A 21,584-nucleotide genomic window follows, 5' to 3' on the forward strand; every position below is an offset into this window, starting at 1 on the left:
TCACTTTAAAATCAATAGGTGGCACTATTGACCTGGTAATAGACTTTCGGCCCTAATGATTATTTCTCAAAGTAGTTCTGTGTATCTTCTCAGCAATAGTTCGTGAATTGATATTATGTTAATCTAATCATAATATTAATTGGAAAGATTCTCCTTAAGCCTAGAATTAGAACAGATGGTTAAGTTTTCATTAAATTCACTAGCCTACTACATTCATTTTCCTTTCAATATGGGTAATGATAGGCAAAAACTGACTAAATGCTAATTTAAGAAAACTTAAATACAACTTTTTTTCCTTTAGTGATTTGGAAGTTGTCTAGACCTGCATTTGTTTTGTGCTGATTACTAAACAAAACATCTACTCATTGTACATAGTTATCTTCATTGTTAAAGAATATGTAATTATTAAACCTGTATAAAACTTCTAAATTAGAAAATTGGTTCAAATTAAATATTAGATTATATAATTATAAAAGCAAGCATTATTGTCTTTCCAGTTCCTAAACCTTCAAAATGTAAATAAACCATACAATATTGCAAGACTTCAACTTTTTAAACTATAGATTTATGTTGAGTTCTATTGTTTTCTAACCTACTTTTTTGTTTTCAAAAAAAAAGGATATAAATTATATTATACATAAAAGCATAAAAATCCTGATTCTCAAAAAAACTGACTCTCATTTTTTTTATATGGGCAGCTACATGATACAGTAGATAGAGTGCTGGACCTGGAGTCAGAAAGACCCAAGTTCAGATCTGGCCTCAGATACTTAGCTAGTTGTGTGACCTAAGATAAGTCACTTTGTCTCAGTCTCCTTATTGTAAAATGAACTAGAGATGGAAATGACAAACTACTCTAGTATCTTTATTAAGAAATTTTTTTTCAAAATTTTTGTATGTTCTTAGTAAACTAAGAAATATATTGATCACAGCCAACATGTTCCTAACATTTGTCTTATCTCTTTATCTGATAAACATATATATATATATGATTTAGTGTAGTGGAAAGATCACTGGGTTTGAAATCAAAAGACTTGGGTTTAAATACTGACTTGATCCTTTATTACTTATATTATTCTGAGTAAACTTTATGAGCCTCAGTTTTCTTGTGTGTAAAATGAAGCCATTGGACATGATGGTCCTGGTCCCTTTCAGCCCAATCTATGATCCAAAAATTCCTCTGTTGTTTAATTCATAAAATGTGATATACTTACAAGCTTTTTGAAACCAAAGACTGATCCATTCTTTTGTGGTTTTATCATATTATCTAGCAAAGTGCCTGGAAGAATGGACATTCAATAAAACTTTGTAAAATTGAATTAGATCTTCCCCACATTGCTTTATATAATTTCCGGGGGAAACTGAAATGAAAAAAAGGAGCAATCCCTTCAAGAAGTTATCCCTATAAAGTAAAGAAAAATTAGTTGAAGGTAAATCTTGCTCATAAAGATGATAGAAATTTCAGAGAACACAAATTTCAAGAATATCCACTTTATTGATGTAAGGACATATTCAGGAAGAATTGGTAGGAAGGCTATTTAAGCAGAAAAGGAGTTCAAAAAAGTAGAATTTTTTATTCAAAGGAAGAATTGTAAAAGCATAAGAAGAATCTATGTTTATTATGTCATAGATGGGAAGGATGGGAAGAAGCATACTTGACTAAACAAAGAGCAGCAGAATGACCTGACAAATGTGTATTCTACAAAGTAGTTGAGAAAAGGAAGGAGAAATGCAAAAAAGATACAAGTAAATAAGGGACAAAAATCTGTAAAAAGCAAGAAATAAGCAATTCATAAGCTATAAAAAGAAGTATTTAAAGTTAAGGGAAGACTAAAGAAAAATCTCTTAACAAGAGAAAGAAATGTTTTTAACAGAAGGCAACAGTTATAATAGTATGTTTTGCTTCTGTCTTCTAAAAAAAAAATTATCAATCTAAGATCTGACTATTAAACCAAGAAAAAGTAGAAATGGAAAATTAGAGCCCCGTACAAATAAATGAAGGCATTTTGCTTAAAGTTATTTAAGCAAATTAGATGCTCAACTCCTTATATTTAGGTATTTCTAACATCTCCATGTAATTCTTTCTCCTTCACACCTTTTAGAATCCATCTCCTAAGTGTGAAACCAGAAACTACCTCCTGTAAAAAACTTCCCTTAAAATCTTAGCAGATATATCTAATAAATGCAAAAGCATAAGAGCCATTACTCAATAGATAAATAGTCAAAGACAGGCAAACAGGCAGTTTTCAGTCAGTCCATCAATCAGGAAGTATCCTTTAAGCATACAATATGTGCCAGGCATGATTCTGAGTACTAGGAATATTAAGAAAGGCAAGAAATCTGACTTTGCCCTCAAGGAGCTTACTTTCTAATAAGGGAAGATCATTGTAGACAGATAACTAGGTATTTACAACATATATACAGAGTAGATATGAGGTTGAGGTTAGCTGAGAGAAAACATCAGAATCTAAGGTAAACAAAAAAGAAAACAATCATATGAGAAAGAATGCCCATATCATTAATAATAAAAGAAATACACATGAAATAACCCTAAGGTTTCACTTCAGAGTAATCATTAGCAAAGATAATAGAAGACAAAAAACAGCAAGTATTTGAGGGACTAATGGGAAGATATATATAAAAATATTGATAGTTATGAATTATTCTGACCATTCTAGAAAAAATTTGGAATTATTCCTGAAAAGTTACTGAGCTGTTCCTACTCTTTGACTCAACAATAAAACACTGAGGAAGATATATAGAGAAATATTTATAGCAGCACTTTTTGTAGTAACAATATTAATACACAAGATCAATGGCTGAATGTAATGAAATATTATAAAAATGACAAATATTAAGAATATAGAAACTGAGAAAAACTTTTAATGAAGAAGTGAGTTGTAGAAGCAGAATTGGAATATATGAAAACTGAGTATCACTATGCAAATAATAAACTAACAAATCCTATTTGGCTTTTAAATTCCTTCACAACCTGGCCCCCTTCCTGCCCTTCCAGTCTTCTTATACTTTACTGTCCTCCAGGCACTCACTTTGGTATTCTGCATCATTCTTTGCTCTTCCTCACACACAACACTGCATCTCTTAATTCTATGCCCTTGTACTGGCTTTCCTTTTTTGCCCCTTCTTTGCTTCCTTGACTTCTTTCAAAACTAAGTTCAAATCCTCATACTTTAATTGTATTGTACTCCCCCATTTGTGCCTTCTCTCAAAGGTTACCTTCCATCAGAATTATTTAGATCTTGGAGGTACATAATTGTTTCTATGTTCTTTCCTCCATTAGAAAATATGAGCTCTTTGAGAGCCTGGATTGTGTTTTTGATTTTCTTTGTATTTCCAGAAATTAACTCGGCATCTAACAATAGTAATAAGCATTTTGTAGATACTTATTGTTATTGATGGTAGTGATGATAAATCATAATTCATTGCCTTCTCAGTATAGGTGTGAATAGCTCTGTATATATAGACCTGCTCTCAGACAAGTGATATACTTTTACTCTAAAAGAGGAAGAAAAGTCAATAGCATTTTTGGTTACAGGATCCTACGGAGCAAATATATTCTGTATACATCCTGGATAGGATCATGCAAACCAAATATGTCACAGCAGTTAAAATGGACATAGAGACTCACCATTAGAAGGCTGGCCCCTCTTTTGGCCACAGCCATTCTTAAATGGGGCAGCTAGGTGGTACAAGTAGACTAGATTTCCAGATCTGTAGTGGCTAAAAACAGCTTGATGGAAAAGTAGTCCCAACATCAGTGAAGACTTGTCTTTTTTTTTTTATTTAATTGTATTTTAATTTTTTCCAATTACATGTAAAGATAGTTTTCAGCATTCATTTTTGCAAGATTTTTGAGTTCCAAATTTTACACCTTCCTTCCCTCCACCAAAGACAGCAAGCAATGCAGTACCAGGTGTACATGTACAATCATGTTAAACAAATTTCCGTATTAGTCATGTTGTGAAAGAAAAATCAGAACAAAGGGGAAAAACCACAAGAAGGAAAATATAAATAATAAAAAGTGAAAATATTATGCTTTGATTTGCATTCAGACTCCATAGTTCTTTCTCTGAATGTGGATGGCATCGTTCTATACAAGTTTTTTGGAATTAGAAGATGTCTTTTGAAATATTGAATTATACCTTATGACTACAATTGTGTTTTTATTAAGTTTAAAACTATTTTAAAAACCATAATTCCTCTGAATAAAAAAAAAAAGGCCAGAAAAAATATACTTCTAAGTCTTTGGTAATAACAGCTAAATACATATATCCTTTAGCTAATAAAGATTTTACTGTATTTTTTCTATAGCTGTTGAAATGTCTACTTTGTTGACCAACCTGAAGGGAATCTTAGAGAAGTTATTTCAACTTTATATCACAAAATGCAAGCAGAAATCCCACAGAAGTCCCCGTAATCCATTTTCTCCCTTAGCAGTGCATCATGCTTTCATTGCACTTCTAGGCCAACCAAAATATAAATACTCCAGCTTCTGGGTGCTGACATTGAGAATTTCACAGCATATACTTACACTTAGTAACAGGCTCTTGTAACTTCTGGCAGTGTTACTGTCAGTGTCCACCTATTGCCAAAATGTTAACTGTGTTTTAAAAAAGTCTGTGCTGCCAGCTTGGTTTATTTAAGACATATTAAAACTAGATGCTGAGAAGAATCTGTGCCCCATAGTTTCATTATCACACCTTAAGTGTTTTGAACATAGAAAACTGTAAGATTGTCAAATGTTAACACCTGGATCCAGTCCAGCTGTGCTAGGTTTTTTTTTTCCTCCCCCTTATCTCTTTGAGTTAAGTAAACTTGTTTGGTTTCTTTCGGAAATTATGAAAATAGTTTGTCAAGCATACCAAAATAATTCAAATTATTAGGCTAGAGAATAAAAATCTCAAGATTATATAGATTTATATAGATAGAGAGTATGTAAGGAAATAAAATATTAAGTGAGATATTGTGTTGGACAAGTATGGGACAAGAAAGAACTGCCTTACCTAAAAATAGATCTTGTTGAACTATTGAGACAACTTCCCTGAACTTAAAGTTTTTGTTCAGTTTTACTAAACTGTAAGTTCTTTGGGAATAGAAACAGTAAAATATATATTTTTAAACAAATATTTATTGCTTTTTTTTTTTAACATTGTCCAAATTTTCCCCTTTTCTTACCATCTTCCTATAGTCATTCTATATAACAAGGATTTTTTTTTAAAGAAAAAAAAAGGAAAAGATAGCAAAATTGATCAACACATTAGAAAAGTCTGAAAATATATGCAATATTCCACACCCAAGAATTTCCCACCTCCACCAAAGAGGGGGAGCATATTCTTACATCTTTTCTTTGGGGCTGCACTCACTTGTTCTTCATAACTTTGTAATGTTTATAATTTTGTAATGATCTCTTTCACTGTTTTTTGTGCCTGTTCTTTTTATTTACATTGTTTCAGTCATTGGATATATTGTTTTCTTGACTCGGCTTATTTAACTCTTGCATCAGTTCAAGAGTCTTTCCCTCTTTCTCTGTATTGATTTCTTGCAGCAGCATAATATTTTATACATAGATGTATCAGTTTGTACCATTTTCCAATAAATGCACATCTTTTTCCTCCCAGTTCTCTTCTCTCTAGGTTTTTTGTCACACTAGTCTATCCTGATTTTCCCACCAATTTCCATGAGTTCAGTTATCTCAAAGTTGATGATTTTCAGATCTACTTATCTGGCCCTAAATTCTCCACTAACTTCAGTCTTATATATCCAACTGACTATTAGATATTTCTAACTGACTGTCCCAGGGACATTTTAATTTCAATATATGCACAATTGAACTCATCTTTCCTCAAAAACCTTCCTCTCTTTTCTATTACAGTCTAGGGTACAGCTATCCTCCCAGGCACCCAGGCTTTAAAGTGTCACCCCCAACTCTTCACTCTCTTACTCCCCCACATCCAATCTATTGACAAGTCATATTGATTTTACCTTTGTAATATCTTTTGTATAGTCCTCCTTCTTTCCTCTGACGCTGCCAGCATCCTGGCATCATCTCACCAATGGATAATAGAAGTAGCCTGCAATCCAGTGACATAGTACCTCTCCAAACTCTTGAATTTTCTCTTGGCTGGCTGTCCCCCATGCCTAAAATTCTTTCTCTTCTCTATCATCTGGCTATTTTGGCTTTCTTCAAGTCCTGGCTAAAATCCACCTTCTGCAGGAAGCCTATCCCCAAACCCCTTAATTCTAGTGCCTTCTCTTCTATTGATTTTGTCCAATTTATCCTATATATATACCTTATTTGTGCATGGTCATTTGCATATTATCTCCCACATAATGTGAGTTCCTTAAGGGTCCCTTTTTTTCATTCTTTGTATCCCTAGTGCTTAGCATAGTGTCTGGCACATAGTGCCAGGCTAACTGACCAACCGCATAATACCACATTATATCAATGACAACAAAAATAATCTTAAAATTAAAAAAGAAAAGTAGTTTTTTTAAAGAGAGAGTGCTATCCTTTCCTTACTGTTTCTAAATCTGGATAATCACATCTCTCTCTTTTTTTTAAACCATCATTATAATACACACCCACCTATTTTAGTGGAGGAGGGGGAAAAAAGTTAACATACTGTGATCAATTCAGCACACTTGTAGGTAATGTATAAAAGGATAGTCCTTTTATACATTACTAACAGACATCAGTCAACAAGGAATAAAAAGAAAACCAGTATAATATAATAAAATATTAATTAAAATTCCCTAGCATAGTAGACATTGAATCACAATGAATTTATTTAAGGTTGTTCATTTCTGTGCATCTATCTTTGTTAGTTTTCAGAAATAAGAGATCTCTCCCCAGCTGAAAATATCATACCAGAAAAATAAATTATGATTTATTTGCTTATTCATAGGGGGAGAGAGGATTTTTTTTTCTTCCTTTCCCTTTCAGCATCATGATACCTCCAAATGCTTAATGAATTCCTATATTACTAATAAGTAATATCTATAAAAATAGTAGTATATCAAGTCATTTTTTTCTCACAAGCCATAATACATTGATGCTTACACTTTTATATCTACTCTAAAGGCCAAACATTGGATCTGTGATTTTGGCAATGTAAATGATCCCTCCAGTGAAACAGAACCCAATGCATCGCTCCATCTATAATAAATTAAAAACAAAATCTTCCAGAGCCTGTCTGGTGATATTTACATCATTATGGGAGTGTTCTCCCAAGCCCTCTCCCAAAAAACCATGAAGATTGCTTTTCTAATTAGTTAATAGAATGACAAGTAAAAGTATGATTATGACAGACAGACCTTAGGCTTTCCTGCACAAGGCCCCAGAGTTTAAGGGGGAGGAAGGAGCTAGAAAAAATATTTTTGGGTTGCTTGTAGTAGTTGAAATAAGTGTATGATAAAAAATAATAATAATAAAAAGAATCAAGTGCTAAGTGTGGAACTGACTTTCAGTGCAATATGAGAATTCAGATAAGAGAAAAAAAATCACTATGAAGTGGTATGATTGGAAAGGGCTTCCCTGAAAAGATAGTAGCTGGGGCCTTGAAATATAGTTAGGATTTAAATAAGCAGAAAGGGAGGTAGGAGGGTAAGCAGGACAAAAAGAGCACCTTGGCTGAAATGCATAGGCATGTTTCGTACTTGCATGAAGTACTTGAGAGACTTGGAAATAGCAGGAAGGATTAGAATAAATGAGTTCAGATTATGAAAATCTTCAAAAACCACACTGGAGTGGAATTGTAGAGAACCATAATGAGTTTTTATCGAGAACAGTGACAAAATATTACTAATTAGTAATCCAAATTAGACTTTCATTAAATGCCAAAACCAACATCCTAATGATGACAAATGTATAAGAAAATTGTTTAGTAACTTCAGAGGAATAATAAATGTAGAAACAAAATCACAGGAAGTTGACTGAGATGCCAAGAGATTAAATGACTTGGCCAGTCTTGCAGTTAACAAGTATCAGAGATAGATATGAACATAGATCTCCTGATTCTAAGCCATTATATTCACTCCACCTCTGAACACTTTTAGTCTCATTTTAAAAGTATCATTTTTATAGCATTTTTGTTATTGTTTGATTATTTTTCAGTTAGATTTCTTTGTTGACCCCATATGGGATTTTCTTAGTAAAGTTACTAGACTGGTTTGCCATTTCCTTCTAGAGCTCCTTTTACAGATGAGGAAACTGAGGCAAGCAAGGTTAAGTGACTTGCCTAAGGTCTCACAGCTAGTCAGTGTCTGAAGCCAAGTGCTTTATCCAATGCACCATCTAGCATCCTTTTGTTTTGTTTTTATTTTTTTTATAATAGCTTTTTATTTACAAGATATATGCATGGTAATTTTTCAGCATTGACAGTTGCAAAACCCTTTGTTTCAATTTTTCCTCTCCTTCCCCCCCTCCACTGCCCCAGATGGCAGGTAGACCAATACATAGAATCCTTTTATAGCAAGTTTCCTCAAATTATATTAGTATATTAATTGGCTATATCACTTAGTTTTGATGAACTTGTTTGTTTTTTCTGTCCTTTACTATAAGATGGTCCTTTAGGAGAATAGAAAAGAAAAATATGTGATATTTTTAAATTATTAATTTTAATACTATTGATTAAAAAAATAGAATTAAGTGCTTCACCTAAAATATCCATCCCTACTCCCTAGAAGCCTGTTTCCCTCCATATTATTTCAATGAAGTATCTCATATTCATGATCTGAAAAAATAAAATGATACTTAAAATGTTATCATCAACTAATAAACTTCTATGATAATTGTTTGTGCAGGTATGCTGGTATCCTCCTAGGCATCACAAACTCATTTGGTACTATTCCAGGAATGATTGGACCAGTCATTGCTAAAAGTCTAACACCTAATGTAAGTAAACATTACAAATAGTTCAAAATTGAATATATTTTAATTACAATGTATTTTGAGTGTATTCTTCAATTCTTCAGTATGAATACTTATGAATATTTATATTGAATATTTATAATTTAATTGCTTTTTAAGTAGTAGATGGTTAAATAAAGACTTTGTGCCTGGAAGCTCCTATATAATTACATTTGTGGGATATTTGTGATACTTGACTTGCTTGTATTAGTTAACATTCAATTAATGTTTATTAAATATTGCAAGTTAGATAAGATACAATTCCTGCCTTCGTGGAGCTAATAGTCTAGTGGAAAGTGTGCATATAACCATAAAATATTGAGTAAACAAATCAGAAAACTGCAGAACAAAATTTGCCATGTTGTTCTAAGAGAGAAGGTTATTAACTACCAGGTGAATCCAGGAAAGCTTAATTTAAAAAAAGACAATATTTGAATTGGGTTTTAAAGTATGACTAGGAATTCAGCAAGTAATGCATTAGGGAAAAAGGCATTCCAAAAATAGGGAAGAATATGAGCAAAGGCCAAAACAAGGTTTTTGGTTTTGTTTTGTTTTTTTAATTTATTTTTAATAATAGCTTTATTTTCAGCTTTCACTCTTGCAAAACCTTGCATTCCAAATTTTTCTCCCTCCCTTTCCCCTAACTCTTTCCCCTAGACAGTAAATAATCTAGTATAGGTTAAAATTGTACAATTCTTCTAAACATATTTACACATTTATCAAGGCAAAAACAGTTTTTAAGTTTTATTGATTTGTTTATATTTTATATTATAAACATTTACAGATTATCCCCTCTCTGTGAGGTTTCTTGTATCAAAGTAAAACAGTTTAATAAAACTAATAACACAGTGACTTGATATGAAAATGTATGCAACATTTCACATCTATGAGGTCCAAACACATATACCTCTATTTTTAAAAAAATTAGCAAATATCTTTTCTCTCCAGTCCCCTCATTTCATAGATGAGGAGCTGAGGTTAACTGATCCAGTTCACACCTATGGTTTGCTTTAAAAAAAAAAAAACATTCAACTAACAGTTGAAATTCAATCTTTTTCATTCTCTCAGTAGTTGTTGAGAAAAGTGTTCGCTATTCTTAGTCCCAATTAATGTAATTAAAAAGAGGCCTTATTTCTTATATCATCAGATAGAACACTTTTTTGAGTTGCAGAATCATTTAATCAAATGTATAAAACATGTGTAAATAATCCTAGAGATCTTAAATTATTGGGCTTATTCCCAAACTCCCTTTCTGCTTTGGGTTATAGGTTTAAGGATTTAGTTCCTCAAAATGTAACAGTGGAAGCAGTTATTAAAATGGTTTTTCTTCAGGAATCTTCTAGCCCTAAAAATATGTCTAAATCTTTTAACCAGTCTCAGTATATTTCCTCGTCTGATTTCATCCAGTGGCTCAAGAACTTTGTTTCTGGCATCTTTAACATACTTTTGATTGACTGATATAATAGATGTCTATAAATTGTTTAGTTTATACATTTGATTAACTTTGTCATAGGCATGCTGACTTGATAGAAGTGGCAAGAATAGAACGTCCTGTTAATTATATTAATTAGGGCTGGAGAATGTGAAACATCCCTTTTACATCATGCTGCCTACTCTTTTTTTAAGTGGCCCATGTAAGAAAATTAAATATGAATATATCTGTACATTTAAGATGAATGGTCTTTTGCAACCCAATGTGTAATTTTTGTATATATGATATTTAGTCATGGGTATGGTTAAATAGTTCTTGCATGTTCCTCTTCCATTTTAATTTCCTACTCTACTGTTTGAGAAAAATATATACATTTTAAAATATATTTAAGAACTTCCAGGTCTCTCATTTTCTTCATCCATTTTATTTCCTAGTCTACCATTTGAGAAAAATATATATGTTTTAAAATTTATAAGCACTTCCGGGTCAAGATGTCTCTCTCCTCAAATGTACCAAGAAAAGAATAAAGCACTTTCATTTTTACTTTTATTTGTTATTGGCACTCAACTCTCTATAGCACTCTCTTTCTCCCTCTCTGACTATCTTAATACCTGTCACTTTCAAAGTGAATCCCCAGAGGTCAGTAACTACTACTACTACTCTCATGATTCTAGGGGATAATCCTGAGGTATTGAGTTCTAATTCTGTCAGCCAGTGTGTTTCCCAATTGATATAAATTAGTCATTCCAGGACTGATAAGCCTCAAACTGCTTTCTGTATCACAAGAAAAATAGTTATAAATAGTTTTGTTAGGCCTAGCATTCTTGGCACTACATTTGATCTTTTTCCAAAATCATCTTTCTTTTACACAAGTCTGACCCTGACCCTATCTTGCTCAAAAACATACTGTGGCTCCCATTACCTGTAAAATAAAAGCCAAACTCCTTGGCTTGATAATTTAATTTCATCTTTTCCCCACTTCATGTACACTTATGTTCAGCCAGACAAGAGTGCTATCATTCCTAGTTAATCTTGCATTCTTCCATAGTTACTTTCATTTATGAAAGTCCTTTCCCCATATCTGGAATACACTCTTTTCCATCTCTGACTGTTGAAATGATTTTTTGGTTCTTCCAAGCTCACAAAGCCTTCACTACTTTCCACCTACTCCCAACTGACATTGAATTCTCCTTCAGATTTCTTTTGAAACTTTATCAGGGACCCTTGTTTATCATTATTGCATTGTACCTAATATCTACTTATTTGTTTGCATACTTTCTCCCTCTCATTAGATTATACTCTCCTTGGAGGTAAAGACTGTTGTTTTTCCTCTGTATCACTAGTAGTTATCATGTTATTTTGAGAGTGGTCATGTTTACAAAGTTTATTATTATTGAATTTTTTTATAAGTATATAATTGAAATCCAAAGTGTGTTTATGGCACAATTATTATATTATAAAATAAAACATTTTAAAGTCACTAGTAGAATTTTCATCTTCAAAACTGGAAGCTGTGTGGGAATTACAGTACAATTGATGAATTGACTGGTTTGTAAACCACCCATTGCCTCAAAGTAACACTGAAGTATTATTTTGTGCTGTAGGTTAAACAGAGCAGCTTTGTCTTAGGAATTCTGAGAAGCTGCCTTAAACATAGTATTCTAGTAGAATAAATAATCATTGATTTATTCCCTTTTCTTCTGGTGCTACTGCACCACACCTGCCTCTCTGATTACTCACTCACAACACATTTAAGATGAACTTTTAGGATTTCTTTTTTGACAAAATATTCATTTCATTTCAAACAAGTATGACTTTTCAATAGTGTTCCTGTTTTTCTCCCTTGTATTGTTCACATTTTTCTATTTTAGCTCACCCTGATTGCCCTAATTCTTTCCTCTTTTCCCTCCTTTTTCTCCTCATTGCTTATTCAATTCTGACTGAATTTAAACTATTAAATTTGGAGGGGGGAGGGGAATTGTCCAAAGTGAGCAAATTATCAAAAAATTTAGTGGAGTTTAGACCACTAAACTTCATAAAAGAGGTAATTTGTTTTGATATCTTTTGTTTTTACATCACCTAGATTTCTTCCTGAATCATTTTTCTTCCCTCATTCCAGAGAACTTTTCCTCATAATAAAGAATTTTTTCTTAAAGGCAAGAAGAAAAATCAATAATACTGATCAACATATCCAAAAAGTCTCATGTTATATGTAATATTCCATATCCTTGAACATCATCTTCTGCAATGAAGTGGGAATAAGTGTCTTCTCATATCTCTTCTTTGAGATCAAGCTTATACTTTGTAATTTCACAACATTCTGTTTCAGTCATTTTGTAATAGTTGTTCTTTCCATTTACATTGTTGTAATGTATATTTTTTTCTCAACTCTCATTTTGTATCACGTCATATAAATCTTTCCATGCTTCTCTGTAGTCATCATTTTTGTAATTCCTTAAATCATAACAATATTTCATTGTATTCATGAACCACAATTGGTTACCCATTTTTCAATTTATGGGCATCTGCTTTTTTTTTCCCCTGTTCTTTACTAAAACAAAAAGTTCTGCTATAAATCTTTTGTTATATATGTAACCTTTATCTTTAGCAATGACCTCCTTAGGGTATATGCCTAACACTGGTCCAAATGAATTTTTATAGGAAAAACCATACTTTTCCCACAATACTTTAGCAACAATGAAAATTTTCTGGCTCCTAGTTTTGATATTTTTTCCATGCCTTTTTATGTTCTCACTGTCCCCTAATAGAACCATGCAAAAAAGTTCAGAAGTTTTGCGAGCATTTATAGATAGCTCCAAATATGGGAGCAAAAATTGAAATTTTTTTCTTTGCCTATCATGAAGTTTGCAGCCATCTTGGACCAATAAAATGTGTTTTTTACTATCTCCATCACTCTCCCTCAAGAATCATTTCTTCTCAAGGCATATGTTCTTATATCTTGACCCATATATCCACAGTCAGCATGTAAGGCTTTCATGCTCTGAGCAGCACCCACTGCTTCACATGGCATTTGTGGCAGCCACAACCTCAACGTTTGTTATTGTCTCAGCAGTCCAGTGGCTTCAGGGGACTGGAATTTAAATCCTTTCACTGCCAGTCATTTATACCCAACTCAGGCAGAGAAAAAGAAGTCAGTGAAACAAATTCCCAACTGCAGCTGCGATGTCTAGTAGAAGTCCCAAAATCTTAAGCTACACTGTCATTTGCTTGGAACTGAGCTTCTTGGGTGTCACTCCTTCCTGCACTGTCCTCTCTCTGTTAGGACATAGACTTCACTCTTACTTAGATTTCACTCTTAATTTCAGAGTTTTGTGTACAGAACATCTGCATGCACACATTAGTCTTTCTTGTCTAGAAGTATTTGCTAAGTTATAGTTGGCTCATGCTGCTGCCCATCTCGGGCAATCTGCTTCTAACTTGGCCCCAGCTAGGCTCTCAGAAGATTATTGTTTGCTCACACTTGCAATTTCACTCGAAAGTCTTTGGATTTCTGAGTGACACACACTTCCAAGACAAGAATTATTGTTCGTGGATAATTTTACTGTAGTTCCTTCCTCTATGGGTAAATGAAACTAGTTTCTGGTGACCAGTACTCTCTTGATACAGGACTGTTCTTAAGCGTTCCAGACTGGCATCTCTATGCAGGACAGATGACTGGTTGGGATCTATAAAAGCTAATATTGGTTCATGTGTTAGGACTTTGAGAAAGTCTTTGAAAGCTTATTCATGTCCTTTCACTCCCTTCCCCCAACCTGTCAGCCAGGATTCTCTTCCACAAAGCATTCCAGAGCCTCAATTCTCTTCCCCTGTTAAACTGACTAGGACTTAACTATTTAAAGTACCCGACTCCCCCCCACCCCACCCCCCCTTTTTTTTTTGGCTCACATCTCAGAAAATGATCAAATGGGTGAAACTTTATAGTTTGATGTCTGGTGATTATTTTCCACTCCTTTCCTCTACCCCTTCCCAACCTCAGCTCAGAAATCAACTCCCTTACACTAGCAATCCCTGATTCCAGAGATTGCATTTAATAATAAGCGTTTTGAATTCCTTTTTTTTCTTCCTTTTACAGAACACAGTGGAAGAATGGCAGATGGTGTTCTACATTGCTGCTGGTATTGATGTGTTTGGAGCACTTTTCTTCACAGCTTTCTCCAGGGGTGAAGTGCAAGACTGGGCTTTACATGGTTATCACAGGCATCTAAACTAAAAGAACCATGGAAACAGCCACTCTCTTGATTCATTTTTATCATCATATAACCTAAAAGTGCCTTTGTTATTTGACTGCTTAAAAATTCCACCAAAAAATGTACTTATATACTTTTAAGGCTTGAAATTATGAAATTGATTTTTTTGTGGAATTTAATATTTTTAATCATTTATAGTGAGAAAAGCATAGGCTGGGAGTTGTAATTTAGGTTCACATACACAGCTATAAGAAAATAATTATGCATAGTAGTTCAGGATCATCAAAAAAAAGTCAAAAAACATAAATAAATAGCATACGGTGCTATTTATTTCTTTTTAGAGAGCTAAACACTTAGGAGAATTAGCTAAAGTGAACTTTATACCTTTCCACAAGCCGAATGGAGATTCTCAGGTATCAGTAAGGACTTGTTCTCATCTAAACTTCTCTCATGAACACACTTCACCTAGTTCTAGCCCAGCTTTACCATTTACAAGCTTTTGTGACTTTAGATGAGTCACATAACTTTTGGGGGTCTCAGTTTCCTCATTTGTAAAGACACAAGTACTTGCACTTTGTACCTCACAGAGTTATTGTGAGGCTAGCACAACATGTTCTCTAAGTCAGAGCTATTTTTAATCTACTCTCCCTCAGGTCTGAAATTTTACTGTTTCCATGGTGCTGCTAGCATCTGTAGAATCTGGCCTTGCAATTGATCTAATACAATTCAAAATGTATTAAGGGTCCACTGTGTGTAAAACCTCGGGCTGGCCCCTGGAGAAATAAGGGAGGGTTGTTGCCTTCATGGAGTTTACTCTTGGTCAGGTAGCTTGTGGCAAGGGCAGCTTCATTTTCACCAACAGACCGTTTTTACCTAAACGTTTTTCCTCTGGCTCTTGGGGTGCAGAGGCCACCTATTGCCACATAAACTAAGATTTGCCAGTAATAGCTCAGTGCCATTGCTTAGATATAATTCTCACTATGTAGCTCTTAACTGACTGATGAAACTGCACTTTCAGAGCAGCCAGGGCTGGGGGAAATCTCAACTTCTGTGTATGTATTCGAGGTAACTTCCACCCACTCTGCTCAGCAAATTGAATTCTGAGTTGTCATATAGTCTGCAATACAGATTTAGACTCCTGCTCATTCTTAAATCATCCCACGAACCATGCTTGGGACCAGCTGTCTGTGCCACTGCTTCTTCTGGTTCCAAATATAGGTGCCTGCTTCTTGAACTACATGACAAAACACATCTTCATTCCTCTACCAGGCTTAACTTGCGCTTCTCTTTGCAATTCAAAGTAAAGATGGTTTTTAAAGACCGAAATCATCCTAGGAAAGTCCCTGCTGCTTCTTGTCTCTGGGATTCAACCTCTCTGGGATTTACAAAGGGATTTTTTCCAAATTTTCAGCCAGTGATTTCAAAGCATGCTTTAAATAACTTTTATTTGATTTAGGTCTTGGCTAATGTTTTATAACTATTAGTCCTGTTAACTTATCTTGTTCAGGATAACTTTTTTGTTACCTGTTGGGTGCAATTTTATGTAATTTATTTTTCAAACCCTATTCAGTCAGCATTTATTGTAAATATTTTTAATTTGTCATGTGGTGTTTCTTTTTATGTCATTAAAATGATGGTTAAATGTGAATGTTCTGTTATCTTACAGTTTTTATAAGGATTTGTATTTTCTTACTATCCATAAAACTAAAATGTTTTGTATTCAAAATTAATAACATACTTTTTTTTTTTTTTTGCTAAGGCAATTGAGATTAAATGACTTGTCCAGGTTCACAGTTAGGAAGTGTTAAGTGTCTGAGACCAAATTTGAACTCAGGTCCTCCTGACTTCAGGGTTGCTGTTCTATCTACTGTGCCACTTGGCTGCCCTACCATACTCATTTTTAAAAGGGATGATATGTAATAAGCACATTTTTTCTTTAAAAAGTTATCTTGAAACAAGAACATATATTTTTTTTTTACTCTGCTATATCCTTCTTTAATATTAAGATAAATCTGTGATTTCATCTATATAGAAATTCCTTTCAGGGAAGCAGATCACACCCTATGTGTATCTCCCCATCATACTGAATTCTTGTCCATTCACTAGCAAACCGTTGATACAGGGTCCATAAGCACTCTGCATGTCTTATGTGGCAGGGGAGAAGTGAAGCACAGAAATTATTCATCAGAGATTCCTTATCAATAGTATATATCCCAGTTCATTTTCTGGTCACATTATTCATTGCATCCTTTATGCCACTTCTTTCAAGGTTTCCAGTGTAGACTCATCATGTCAAATGATGGATTTTCGTTTCAGATAGGATATCCTTAAAAGCTCACACACAAACCATTAGCTATGTATTTTTTTTTTAATTTCAGTGTATCCTAGTCTATGAATATACTGTAATTTTTTTTTTGATCAGTGGAATCCTTTGCTTCAGCTATATCTAAAGTTTTTCAAATTGCCTTTTCAATATTCTTCCTAAGGTACTGTGAACTAAAAGCCATAGGCCTTATTGCTTAAATCTAACCATCCATACTATCCCCTTGTATTCACAAGATAGCAAGGGGAAGTATATTCTTGTCCAACTTTCTGATTGGTGTGACAGACTTTCACTAAGCCATCAAAACAACTTTTACCTCCTGATTAAGGCATACTTTTTTTTAAATAACTAGAGAGTCAATCCTAAGCATACACCATTGGACCAGTCTGAGACCCAGAACAAGTTATCCCTAATTAAGAATAACCATGGGGATGGCTTGAAGTTCTGGCTCTCAGACTAGTCTAGTGGTGTAGACTCAGAATTGAAACAAAATGAGTGCCATGGATCATATAATACTTAACAAAAGAAGTTTTCTTAACCATAAATTGGGGAAAATATTCAGCCAAGATACAGTGTTGATTCAATTGGATGCAAATTTCACCTCTGCATCTGCTGGTCCAAAGAATGTATTGACTCAACAGGTTCAAGCCATAGTCCTCTTAACGAATTAAAATTTGAGAACTATTTCATTATTTGGGGGGGGTTGGATAGAGAGAGAAGATGATAATCTTTTCTATAAGACTTGTCTATGGAGTACAAGCCTTGCAGTCTTACTAGTAGTCCATGTTGTTCCTGTAACAGGTAAGAATAGAAATAAAAAAGAAAACTGTATCTCTATATTACTGATATCTTTTGCTTTTGTATTAGTCTTTTGAGTACCAAAAATTTGGTTTTTGCAAAAAAAAAAAAAAAAATGCTAACTACACATGGTATCAGATCTTATACCAAATGTTTCTTTCTTGGGGGAAAGTGAGGGAGGGAACAGAGTGTGTTTACAAGCAGTTTGATCTGCCATAGACTAACCTTTCTCCTTATATTTTGTTTATATCATCAGTTTCCTTAGCCCAATTTTTCACAGTATCATAGATAGGATACTAGAGTTATGGTCAGAAAGACCTAAATTCAAATCCTAACTCAGATGCCTAAGCAACTAGACTTGTGGTCAGAAAGACCTAAATTCAAATCCTAACTCAGATGCCTAAGCAATCATTTAATCTCTCTGAATTTCACCTCTTTCTTATCAAGCTGTAAAACCTATAATGCTATGATCACCCATACTTTAAATATTTGGATGCCTACTCTTTTTTTTTTTTTTCATCTAATTCTGTAATGGGAACTTCTAGTGAGTTCCCCGGGAACAGAATAGATTAAGCAATTTGTCCAGTCATATTTTAGGAACAAAACTTAAACCTGTGTCTTAAGGTCTATAAGGCCTGTATAGATAACCCCAATTCTAATCTGATTAGAGAAAAAATATGCCATCCTGAATTCTGGAAAGCAATTTGGAAATATGCTTTCAATTCTTTTTACTTCTCTTTTTTTTCCTTTTTTTTTTTTTTTTTTGGTGCGTCAATTGGGATTAACTGACCTGCCCAGAATTTCACAGCTAGGAAGTGTTTGTTCAGTGTCTGAGGCCAGATTTAAACATTTAATTGAAGCTAGAAGAAAGAAAATGTAATTACAAATTTAGAGAGAAAATTAGAATGCAGACACTAGTACTATGAGGTGGGTACAGTTTAATGTTCCATTTGAAGAGCCCTTTAAAATATTATTAAGTCCTTTGTGGGGACATAAGGGTTGTATATGTTATTTTTATGTTGATATAGGGTTGGGTACTATAAACTTGGAGGACAGGATTGGCTTCCCAAAGGAAAAGGCCTTAGAACTGAACCTTAAGGTTCTAAGAGATGAAGATAAAGAAGAAAAAGAGCATTCCTATGTATGTATGCAAAGGCACAGACATAGAAGCTGGAATGTAGTATGTGGAGAACAGGAAGCTAATCAGTTTGACTGGAGCACAGGTGAGAGAAAGGAGGGAATAATGTGCAATAATAAGCCTAAAGAGCTTACATGAAGTCGATTGTCAAGTCCTTTAAAGACTAAACAGGATATGTTATTTATATTTATTTACATATAGATGTGTTGTTTTCCTCTAATGAAATGGAACAAAAAGCAAGATGGTGCTTCTCTGAGCTCATGAGCAGGAATGACCTGGTTAAACCTGTTTTTTAGGAATTTCACTGTCAACCTGTGGATGGATTGAGAAATGAGGGCCTGGAAGCAGAGAGACAAATTAGGGAACCAGGTGAAAGAAGAAGGGCAGGAATAAAGGGAAATGGGACAAAAAAGGAGGGGGAGAGGAAATAAAAAAAATGACTTCTGGGTAATAAAATTGGATGCTTGAAGGATAGTAATACCCTCAACAGAAGGAAGACTAAAGGGATTAGATTACACATTTTCCAAAATGACAGTGATACACTGTTCACTGTTCAAAATAAAGTTTCTCAGAATGTTGATGAGGTAAATATCACTGAGAAAAATGGCCTCTTGGATCCTCCTTAGAAAAATCAATCGAACCAGAATTGTGGGAGACTGCTTTGCCTTCTTAGATATGGTTAAATAGTAACCAGCTCATTTCAGATAAAAGCAAAAACAGAATTGTAAATTAAAAGGAGTTGTCAATTTTTCTTTCCCTTGGAAACAGATGAATCTTCAAACCGTAAGTAATAAAAGTGATTTTTTTTTTTTTTCAGAGAAGGAATCATATGGAAATTGTGTTCTAGCAAAGAGCTTTACAAGGGAGAAAAGTGTGTCTAAACTGGCACACTGAATAAGAAAATGAAGCATAGCATCTAAATCTTCAACCCTTATTCTTTTTGGAGCAATTAGGAAGAAAACTGGTAATTTTCCAGCTCCAGTTTACTTTCACTTTATTTCTGTTGAGGGAGGAGACTAATGAGAAGGAAGGTTAGATTTCCTGTAGCAGTCACAAAGTAGTCCTTCAGGATGATCCAATCTTTAAGCAACTGAGCTAAAGGCACTGTAAAATTCTAACATCTTTCCTCAGATTGGCAAAGCAAGAACTAAGCAAACTTTATGTACCCACAAAGGATTTAATGATTTTTGTATAGTGCACCTCTAAAGGAACACTAAACTGTGCTCACTTCACCAGCACTAGAACTCACCCCTCTTGGAGTGAAATAAGCCAAAAAAGTCACTGGTACCTCATTATGAACAAAGAGACCCATTCCTGTGACTTGCTGCATGGTCCATTTAGCCCCTTTGTCCACAGAGGTAGCAAAAAGCAACATGAGGTTTATTAGAAAATGCATTTGAAAAAGGAAAAAACTTAAGAAGCTTTCTAGCTTCCAACACTCCTAGAGTGAAACAGACATATGGATGATATTTCTTACAAAACACCAGATTTAGCTGCAGTAAAATTTTTGTTATTATCTATTCATTTTTGTTCTAATAACTTCCACAGTGCAAAAACTTCAGCTTTGGTCACACATATTCAGAGAAAGCAAGTTCTAGTTTTTTCAGATGCAAATTCTCTATCTACAATGATGATTTCACAGAATTGCAGTCAGTAGCATATGTGTTTTCCGCTGTTTTTCCAATAAGAACAGTAAGTTTGTACTGAGCTGTCCAAATTATCCCACTTTTGACTAACAATTTTGAAGATAGGTGGGATGAATGATATGGTCTAAAGACTGTGAACTAAATAAAAGAAGTTAGCTGGCCTATGTAAGGGCTAAACCTATGACTGACATCCAACATTGACCTTCAATCAAGTTAATGGGCCCAAACTATGTATTAATTGGTTTTTTTTTAAGTTCATTAATACTATTTCTCTTTAGTTTTTTTTTTTTTCCTCTAATAGCTCCTCATTGCTCCTTAAATGAAAAAGAATTGCCATTTGTGGGATAAAAGCTCAAAATGAGAAAAATATTAAAAGTTTTGTAAATAATGTATTAGGACTTTTTCCACTTACAAAATTGTTATATTTTAATGCGAGGATTTTACAATTGAGAACTTATTTACAGGACTAATTTTTGTTCCTTAGATATGTCTGTCCAACTACATGTCATAATTTGGATTATTGTCCACTTGACTTGTTCCCTTGTGGATATTATTGATTTAATTTAGGAGATTCTACAATATTCTGGAGCTTGGAACAATCAGCACAATGTCATCTGTGAACAAATGTACCTACAATACTTCATCATGAATGAATGAATGAAGCCTTTTTTGTGTGTTCACTATGTACTAAACACTTGGGAAGTAAAAAAAAAAGAAAATAAGACAATCCCTGCTCTTGAGAAACTTACTTTCTAATGGGGGGAAATAACACTTAAGAAAGATTTCAGCTCCAAGTCAGATGGAAAGGTCTAATTATTAGTCCTTAGAGTATATTCTCAAAGCAAATGCTAGTGCATTTTCCTTAATGTTATTTCCACTAATAAAATCATATTGGTCTCTGATATTGAAACATTTGGCACTGCTTTGGAAGCATTGCTATTCCAAAGGCTCCTGGATTTCTGAGTAGTGGGCTGACTTAACTGGGATATGAGGGGAGATAGTTTTCAAGGTTATGATGGTTTGATCTGTCACAGATCAAACCATCACTGCCTCTGTCTTTTCTATACAGCTCTACTGCTTCAACTAAGTTGGCCTGTCTTCCCAGTGGGG

The 21,584-nt window shown here is 33.9% G+C and overlaps 1 protein-coding gene across 1 annotated transcript in view; it reads left to right on the top strand.

The window, feature by feature from the left end:
• Positions 1-16,217, top strand: part of SLC17A5 (solute carrier family 17 member 5) — a 63,714-nt gene extending 47,497 nt beyond the window's left edge. Inside the window, exons 10-11 of the mRNA XM_031964623.1 lie at positions 8,824-8,914; positions 14,455-16,217. Of these exons, the coding sequence (XP_031820483.1) occupies positions 8,824-8,914; positions 14,455-14,592 (229 nt within the window). The 3' untranslated portion in view covers positions 14,593-16,217. The remainder of the gene's footprint in view (positions 1-8,823; positions 8,915-14,454) is intronic.
• Positions 16,218-21,584: the final 5,367 nt, after the last annotated feature.

Source organism: Sarcophilus harrisii, chromosome 4 (genome assembly GCF_902635505.1).
Source record: "Sarcophilus harrisii chromosome 4, mSarHar1.11, whole genome shotgun sequence".
In the NCBI taxonomy this organism is placed as follows: domain Eukaryota; kingdom Metazoa; phylum Chordata; class Mammalia; order Dasyuromorphia; family Dasyuridae; genus Sarcophilus; species Sarcophilus harrisii.